General features: G+C 32.8%; 1 protein-coding gene across 1 annotated transcript; it reads left to right on the top strand.

Moving 5' to 3' along the window:
* On the top strand, nucleotides 1-3,866 carry LOC110718216 (transcription factor SPATULA-like). The gene is made up of 8 exons (XM_021897025.1): nucleotides 1-735; nucleotides 912-1,016; nucleotides 1,128-1,193; nucleotides 1,296-1,361; nucleotides 2,693-3,022; nucleotides 3,110-3,179; nucleotides 3,306-3,438; nucleotides 3,544-3,866. Exons 1-8 carry the CDS (start codon nucleotides 322-324, stop codon nucleotides 3,581-3,583), a joined length of 1,224 nt encoding a protein of 407 aa, XP_021752717.1. The 5' UTR covers nucleotides 1-321; the 3' UTR covers nucleotides 3,584-3,866.
* The last annotated feature ends 5,381 nt before the right edge of the window (nucleotides 3,867-9,247 follow it).

The raw sequence follows: 9,247 nt of genomic DNA on the forward strand, positions 1-9,247 counted from the left end.
TTCATTTTTAGTTCTCTTATCAAGAGCTCAACAGACATTCGTTTGCTGTTTGCTGTTTGCTGTTTGCCACTACAGTATACGAGTCTATAGGATAAAAACAAAGAAAAATTAAACAGCCGCCCCCACTTCCACAATATATCGTCACCAATTTCTGCATTAAGCTCAAAACTCTGTATTCCCCTCTAACAAAGTTGCACCTCCTATTATACGAAAACACAAAACTTAACCAACACAATTTCTACAATTAATGCTTCCTCCCTCCATAACACCACTTCATTTCTCCCCTTCTCAAACCCCAAACTCCTAAAATCAAATTCAAACATGGTATTCGCAAACAACTCCTCAGCTCCTCCTCAAGAACAACCCGACGATATCTCCCTTTTCCTCCGGCAAATCCTCCACCGTTCATCTTCTTCATCATCATCACCAAATCAACCGTTAACCTCTGCTTCCTCATCTCCCACTATCATGAGGTCGCATGCAGCGGATCAACTCCCTTCTTTTAGTACTCTTTTTAATAATATTTCTGCCGGTCCATCTGCTGTTTTCTCTGGTTCAGACCGGCTTGCTGTTAACCGGATCTCTCCTGAAAACGGCGTCGTTTTACCTCCTTCTACGACGGGTTTTCCTGTTCCTGCTGGTTCGAATTTGTCTTCTGAGTCACTTTCCGGTTCGGTTCAGTTAAAAAGCTTCGACTATAACGATTTTCCTGAAGATAATGACTGCGAAAGCGAGGTTTTTACAAAACGAAATCATTTTACTACCTCGTTTCCTATTGCAACAACGGTTATTATTTGCGAGACACACAAAATTCCTTTATTACAATTAATAAGAAACGAAGGTAATATTTTAATTAAAAACTTTTATTTATTTTTACTGTAATTTGTGTGAATTTGTTGTTTGAAAAATAGGAAGGAAATGACGTGGCGGTGGAAGAGGGGGAGACGAAACAACAGCAATTGCGAAATCAGTCTAAGAGAAGTAGAGCTGCTGAAGTTCATAATTTATCCGAAAAGGTTTTTTTTTCTTTTAATTTTAAATTCAAGATTTATGAAACCTAATTTTATGTACTTACTGTAATATTAGTTGGGATAATTAATTTGTTAATAATGAGTAATTAATAACAGAGGAGGAGGAGCAGGATAAATGAGAAGATGAAAGCGTTGCAAAGTTTAATTCCTAATTCTAACAAGGTGAATTTCCCTTAATATCCTTTTATTTTATTATTTGTTTTTATTATTTAGAAAAATTTAATAAATACTTGTATTTTGTTTGGAAATGAATTTGGAGAGTAGACGGATAAGGCATCAATGCTGGATGAAGCGATTGAATATCTGAAGCAGCTTCAATTGCAAGTTCAGGTATGGAATTCAATCATTTTAATTTATGGCATTGGTATGTGTACAATTTTTTTTTTGGATACGGATAAGCCACAAGAGCAATACAAATTACAAATGGAAGTGGGAGAATGATTTTTGGCATATTGAGTAAAATTTCAAAAGTCATGTGAAATCTTTTAGATGATAAAGTTTGATAAAGTCGGTGTCACTTCACCGTTCAAACTAGGTACAAAAGGCTAGCATTGGAGATTTTAGAGTAGGACATATGGGTTCTGATATTTACGAGTATTATTTTACCACTAGTCCAAGACTTAATTATTAATTACGCGAATCACTTAGCATAAATTCTGCTTATTTACCCCTTTATAATACCCTATCTTTATTTGAATGGCAACCTCATGTAACTGATGTGATCTTAGTCTCTTCAATTATGGCCATTTTGTTTCCTGATTAGATGAATTTGTTCATGGTATCAAATTCTTAACCCATTGATGGTAAATTGCTAGTTTTTGACCAAAAGTTGTATACCTTGTAAACAATTTAAATATCTGCAAATTTAAAATTCGATATTAATAACTTGGTGTGCTCGAGAATGACGCTAAAACAAACTTGGCTTGTTAGGGATACTAGTAAGCTAGGGTCATCCATGTATGCTGTTAGGATGACTCTGCAATAATTGCCATTTGCCAATGCAACAGGCAGGAAGAAAACAAATTCATCAATTTCGGTGGTTATAAATCAAATAATCTTCTCCTGTAACATACCCCGGTTTCCAGGAAACTGAATTGAGACTTAGAGGTGTGGCCATGTGCTGTCATCTTGTATTCGGGGGGGTACTGATAGCCTGATATTCAACTTATTCATTGTAGTTTCAAATTATGCATTGAATGCAGCTTATACCCTTTGTCGAAGACTTGTTTTTATCTTTCTCTCCTTCTCTGATGACCTTTTTTTGTTGGTTCTTGACTTGGGTGTGTGGAAAGACTTGTTGATACATTGAACTTTGAACTCCTTCTGAAGATCATTACCTAGGCTTGATTAGGAGATAGATTATTTTTTATCTTCATATAATATAAATCATTTAAGCTTGAGATCATAGCCAAATTGTATGTATTCGAATGCATTTAATGTAGAACAATATATATGGTTAACTAAGATACTACACTCCTATTAGGCTCCTATACAGACTATTTGTTTGCTAGATAGATTATCTTAGCTAGGTTATCAACATCATTTTTTTGTGTTCTTTCCATCACAATTAGTAATTTGAGCAATATTGTGGAGTGATTTTGATTCACTTATAGAGTACTGGTACTCACTTTCTACAAATCTTATTGTTAATGAAATATTAGATGCTATCAATGAGGAATGGAGTGAGTTTGCACCCGATGTGTCTGCCTGGAGGACAAGGGATTTTGCACCCTTCTCAGCTTTCTCAAATGGGGATTGATTTTGATGATGCCAGTGGTTCTTATGACTTGAACATGACTACTGCACTTAATACTATACCAGAAACATCAAATACTACATTAAATCTGCCCAACCAATGTACGTCCTCAGTAAGGCCTTCCTTAGCCACTGTTCCTAGTCCCAGCATTATTAATTCAGAAGCCATGTCTTTCGGCCTTGAATCATGTATGCCTGCTAATTTTCACCCTTATCAACCTCGCAATCCTCCTCAGGTAATTCTAAATTGCTTAAACAAAAATCAAGTAATCCATCAAACGTACATTTTATGTCATAATTGTATTTATTTGGTTTGTGTGAAGGCTGTTGGAAGGGAAAGAAGCATGCCTCATGAGAGAATAGGTGTCAATAATATTGAGACAAAATCTTTAGGTATGTTTTCTGCCTTGCTGTATCTTGTTTATGTTTGCATCAATATCATTTCTTTTCAAGTATTTACGTTAAATAGAATATAGCTTAGTGAGTTCAGTTTTGAATTTCGGAAAATGTTGAATTCAGGTGCCGTGAGTACATCTACGAGGCTGGGGCACAACTCTGTTCAAGAACGGATGCAGCAAAAACATGCGCCACAAGAGACCTGTCTCGAGAATATATCGGGACAGAATCAGCTGGTTTCCAGTAATTTTAGTGGGTATAAAACTGGATAGATCATATTCTTGTGTGGATTTTTATACAGTAGAAAACATTCTTTCAGTTTTTCACTCTTTTTGTCACTGATGTTCTGCATCTTTAACAGGTTGTTTGCAGCAACTAGTGGTGCCCAAATGACAAGCTGACAACTAAGAGATGGATGCGGAAAGTCAGTTTAGCATGACAAACTTAGTCCTAGGTTAACACTTTGACTTGTATGTATTTACTATCCTTTTCTCTTCCTGTTGATAGTTAGCTGTCATTGTGCCAATATTGCTGATGAACCCTCTACCATAAAATTTAACAAGAGAATCAAGTTTCTCTTTCTCCGCCTTATTCTATGTAATCCTTTGGGCTAGTCTGAAAATTAAGGAATATATTATGTATTTATGTCACATGCTGCACTCTAATGATGTGATTAAGCTCTTATTTTCTACATTCAATCACCCCCACTCCCCTTTGTTTTCGATTTGGAGCATGCATGTTCTAGTATTCGATTTTTATATCCCTCAATCTTATAGTCAGGTCACATGTGGGTTATTTTCCTTTTGAAATTCTTAAATAGCTGTCGAGGCCTTGAGGGCTTCTATATTAGATTGAAATAAACTCGTGTAATCCCGTGCTGTCTATTATACATCTGGTATTTGTCCTTATCAACAAGATAACAGCAGCATACTTTGGGTGTCATTTGAGATTGTGAGTGCACCAAGCATTAAGCTCATTAAACTTGACCAATGATTAAATAAATGAATTTGATTAGAAAATCTGTCATTGTTGGAAGTCGGAAAGATAAGCATGAGCGTGCAAGTTTTTGTCAGGCTTTTTGCATGTTCTGATGCTCTTTGGGCGAAGTGGATTTGATGACAATCTGTCTAATTGTTTTGCTAATTTAGTAAATCACCCTACTTTAGGAGCCATGTGGCAGCACCAATGCCAAAAGCGAAGCTCATTTGCATAAACAAACATTAAGCCCTTTCACCTCTAGTATAGATCAAGATATAGAGAATAAGGCCTAAATGTTTGGCTCACTCAGTCACTCCTCTCTTAAATTTCGTCTCATGTGATGTTTTATGATATCAAGAGCTATTGTGACATCACATACATATTTCAAGTCCAAAAGACTCTTATGTAAAGGGCGTGATAGAGTATATAAACCAATCTTGGACTTCAACCATCAACTTAAGTTTTTGGTTGAGTTAGTTATCAATCAACTCTCATCAATAAGAGTTTTATCAATAAACATGTAAAAAAGTAAAACAAACCTCTACACGAACCTCAATAAACATGTAAAAAAGTAAAACAAACCTCTACATGAACCTCAATAAACATGTAAAAAAGTAAAACAAACCTCTACATGAACCTCTTATTGCTATTGCCCTAAGTTTGCAGCGAAGATGACAATATTGTTTGAGAGCTGTTGTCATCCATATTTGACTAGGGACCCAACAAACTTTGTAGGGAGGGTAGATATGTTACCTTACCTTGAAATGTGGGTGTCCTATAGTAAAAGTGGGCAACAATTAGTAATGCCTTAAATTCTTGCATAGTCCTATTTTTGTTAAGGCAACACATGCTTCTTACACTCTTCGTAGACCTTACACTCTTCGTAGACCTAATCGGAAAAACTTCTTGTAGTCCTTCTTAGAGATTAAAAAAAAAAAAAAAAAAAAAAAAAAAAAAAAAAAAAAAAAAAACGTCAAAAGAAGTGTATGCTCCCACATCTGATCTTTGCAAAAAGATTACAGTATTTAGTAAACCAATAATTCATAAAAAGAAATTGAACTTTAACTAACAATAATGTGATTAACATAAGTACTAACTAAATTTTGAAAAGGAAAACAAATAAAATTTAAGTTTTGAAGTAATTAAACTCCTAATTTTTAAAATGAAGAGTAATTTCTACAATTCTCATTAAATCACCAACTTGTCAAAGGATAGTAAAGCTTAATGCTCAAGTAAAAGAATGAAGCAAGTTACGTCAGTTCAAGGGGTTTTAGAGAGAAAGGCTCTGCCTTCTCTCTAAAATCATCTCCCTTGTTACTCTCTTTTCTATTTCCCTTTTCAAGTTTTCTTCTCTCCTAAGATCTTTCTGCTTCTCCTCTCTTATGATCTTTCCTTTTGATTTAATTTTACTTTGAATTAAAGCAAGTACTCCTTGCTCCACCATCGCCGCCACTGCGTCGCCTCCAACAAGATTTTTTAGATCTTTTTTTTATTTTTATTTTGCATGTCAACCCTTTACCGCCTCTGTTTTAATTCTCAGCTACCGCCTCCACCGCTTCTGTTGGTCGGCTAGCCACCACCTCGTGCATATCGGCATTCGATTGTGGTCGTCCTTGCGCTGCCTCTGTTGTTGTCGGGCTCCACCGCCTTTGTTTGGTCGGGCTTGCAACGCCGCATTCACCACCTCTGTATGTTGGGCTACATTGCCTTCACCACCTTCACTACTCGACCTCCGTCTTGATTATCGGTCGTCCTTATTTGCTTCTATTTTAATGTTTTTTTACTTTATTTTAGCTTCATAGGGAAGCTTTTGGTGTAGCTTCCTTAAGAAGCTTTGTGATTAAACTTTTGTTTGTAATTTTATTTTCTTTTCTTTTTTCTTTTTTAGTTGTTCTTGTACTTAATCTATTAGTCTTTCTTGTGATAGGAGACTGGTAGATTCTAATGATCCTTCCCTGTGATATTAGGCCGTTTATTTGACCTTTAAAAAAAATGAAAATAGAATGAAGCTAGAGCATTGGGTTTCTAGAACTTGCCTTTGGAAAAGCTAAGGTGAGTTCAAGTGAGTTTGATAAACCCTATATCTCTCTTGTTTCAATGCATTTTGTCTTCTTGTGGTGTATGATGAATAAGAAAAGGCAATCTTACTTGAAAGATTTCCGGAAAAGAAATTCGTATGAATCTTTTCTCAATCACCGAGAATGGGAATATGCGGCGGATCAAGGCAACTTCATCACTTCTTGGTAATCATCATACGACAACCCTTTCGAAGGTTTCTCAAAGGCCGATTCACTTTGCATAGATTGACTGAATGTCATATAACCCTAAAAATAGGATGGCTTCCTGTGATGCTGCGTTATGCCAAAAATACTATATGGAGACAAATAAGAGGGCCTTTATAAATTTCCAATGCAAGAAAAACGGAAGAATTATTAATGAAAAAAGGCTTTAACTGAATGAGCATTCTCTCTCGTATTCGTTCAAAATCTAACGAAGGACCCACTTTTGTATTCTTTTACGTAATTTCTTTAGATTTTCTATTATTGTAATCATGCATGTCTGTACAAAACGGTTTTACATTATTTGTTTTTATTATAACTGTAAATGTCTTTTTAAAACGGATAAGTAGTTAACTACCCTCAAAAATAAACTTGCGAAAAGTTGAAAAATGAAATGTTATTATATTGGGGGGGGGGGGGTCTTGGCTTATACGGAGTGCTTGTTTAGACGGATTTCTAGTTACTTTACTTTCCAATAAAAAATAAAATAAATCTTCAATCTTAATACTTCTTTTGTATCTATTTATTTAGAACAAGTCTAATTTTCACGCTTGCTAATGCACAATTCAAGTTTTCAACCATTAATACCTTTAATTGATAGCAAGTACTACAAAAAAAATATATTTTAAAAGTATCATTATAATGAATCTTAAAAAAAATTCTTATACATATATTGAACAACAATGATAATTAGAGTAGAATTTGTAAAAGATGCTAAAAAAGGAAAGCATAAATAAAAACGAATAAATTAATTGTTTCGTATTAAAATTTTACACAATCACAAATAAAATAAGACTTTTTCACCTGATTTTTGTTAAATAGAAATTATATTTTCTAAAAATAAAATTATTATTTTTGAACTCAATTTAATTTTACTGAAATTAATTGATTTTGCTAAACTTAATTTTTTAACCGATTATTTTTACTGATTATTCGCTATTATTATTCGCTTTAAGTTATTGATTTTTGCAGATTAAAATTGATTTTTTACTAAATTGAACTTACTATTACTGAACTTATAATTACAAAACTGAATGACCCTTTTTTCTTCAACGTATTTTTGGCAAACATATTATTTTTTAACTAAATGAAATTGTTTTTGTTGAACTGAGTTTATTGTACCAAATTAATTTATTTTTACTAATTATCTATTATATTTGTTCTTTGGAGTTACCGATTTATTTTGATTAATTATTACTTTTACTAAGTAAAGTTGTATTTACTAAATTTAAAAAAATTTATTCATCAATTGAAAATAATTTAATATTATTTTTCTAAGGTGAAGAGAACAGAGCCTTAATTTTGCTGAATTACCTTATTTTTACTATACTGAACTTATTTTAACTGTATTTGATTTATTTAGTTAACTAAGTAAATTGAATTTTTTATTTTTTATTTTATTTTTGTTTTTGAAACCAAGTAAGATGAATTTTAGTTCAATATAAATAATTTATTTTTGTTTAAGATAAATTATTTTTGCTGAACTTAACTTATTTTATTGAACTTAATTTATTTTTATTCATTATTATTTGTAAGTTGAAGAGAACATAAACTTAATTAATTTTTATAATAGAAACAAATATTTATAAAAGGAAGTTTACCATAACAAAATGAACCAAAATCAACTATAATCTCTTTTGATTCAATACTATGACAGCTTGCATTAAGTGATCCATTGTTGATTTAAATCTTCTCAGCTTTTGTAATCTCTGTAATGGTGACGTGTTATTTATTCAACCAATAATAATGATGCACGTATCAATTAGAACAAGAAACAAATTCTTACAAAAGGAAGTGTATCATTACAAAATGAACATTATCAATGAAAATCTCTTGTAATCTTGAATTTAGACAGCCTGTGACAATTTAGAGAACCACTAAATGAAAAAACTTGCGTGAAACTGGTTCATAATAATATTATTGTGGACTTGAGGCTTATATGCACGCAACTGACATTATATTGAATATAGTGACCCTAATTTGATCATAGTAACCTTATTTTTAACATAGTAACCTTTATTAAAAAATTTGTAACCTTTACTATGATTGTGAAAACATTAAGTACGACGTCATGTTGAACATAGTGACCTTAATTCTAACATAATGATATTTATTATTCATATTGACCAGTATACAAGAAATTTCATTAAAAAAAAAACATAAACTAACCTCTTATAGCATATAGCCTTTATCATTCCAAAATGACTTTTATTTCAACATAATAACCCTTATTGTAATATAGTGACCTTTTTTTTTATTAATAAAACAGTCATAGTGTCTCTAATGTTAGTGGTTCACAATAAATTAATGTAAACCAGATTCATTTAAAAATTTGTAACTACGAAATACGTAAAATTACGATAAAATCGTTGACGTGATGACATCTTTCATTCAAAAACATTTAAACCTTGTAATCTCCATAACCATAGTGTGTCACCTATACACCACAGAACCAGAACGTGTCACGTATACACTAAAACCATCAGAGTCAAAATTTTGACCAGTACTACTAGTAAGTTACATCCTCCCTCGGTCCCTCCATTAGACCCTGCCCCCAAATTTAAGGTTATTAACGGTCTTTGCAAACGAGAATCTCACCCTCCCCCCAATTCTAACGCCACCCACCTTCTCTCTCTTCCTCTGACTCTCTATCCTATATATCTCAAATACGTCATATTCTAGTCTACAATTTTCTTGTTTTCCAATCAATCCTATCCAATTTCACTTTCACTTCTCTAATCCTATAAATACCGAATTAAGAACCCTAGAAATTCAATTAGGAATTTTAACAATATCAAAAAATAAAAA

This window comes from Chenopodium quinoa, unplaced genomic scaffold (genome assembly GCF_001683475.1).
Source record: "Chenopodium quinoa cultivar QQ74 unplaced genomic scaffold, ASM168347v1, whole genome shotgun sequence".
Classification (NCBI taxonomy): Eukaryota; Viridiplantae; Streptophyta; class Magnoliopsida; order Caryophyllales; family Amaranthaceae; genus Chenopodium; species Chenopodium quinoa.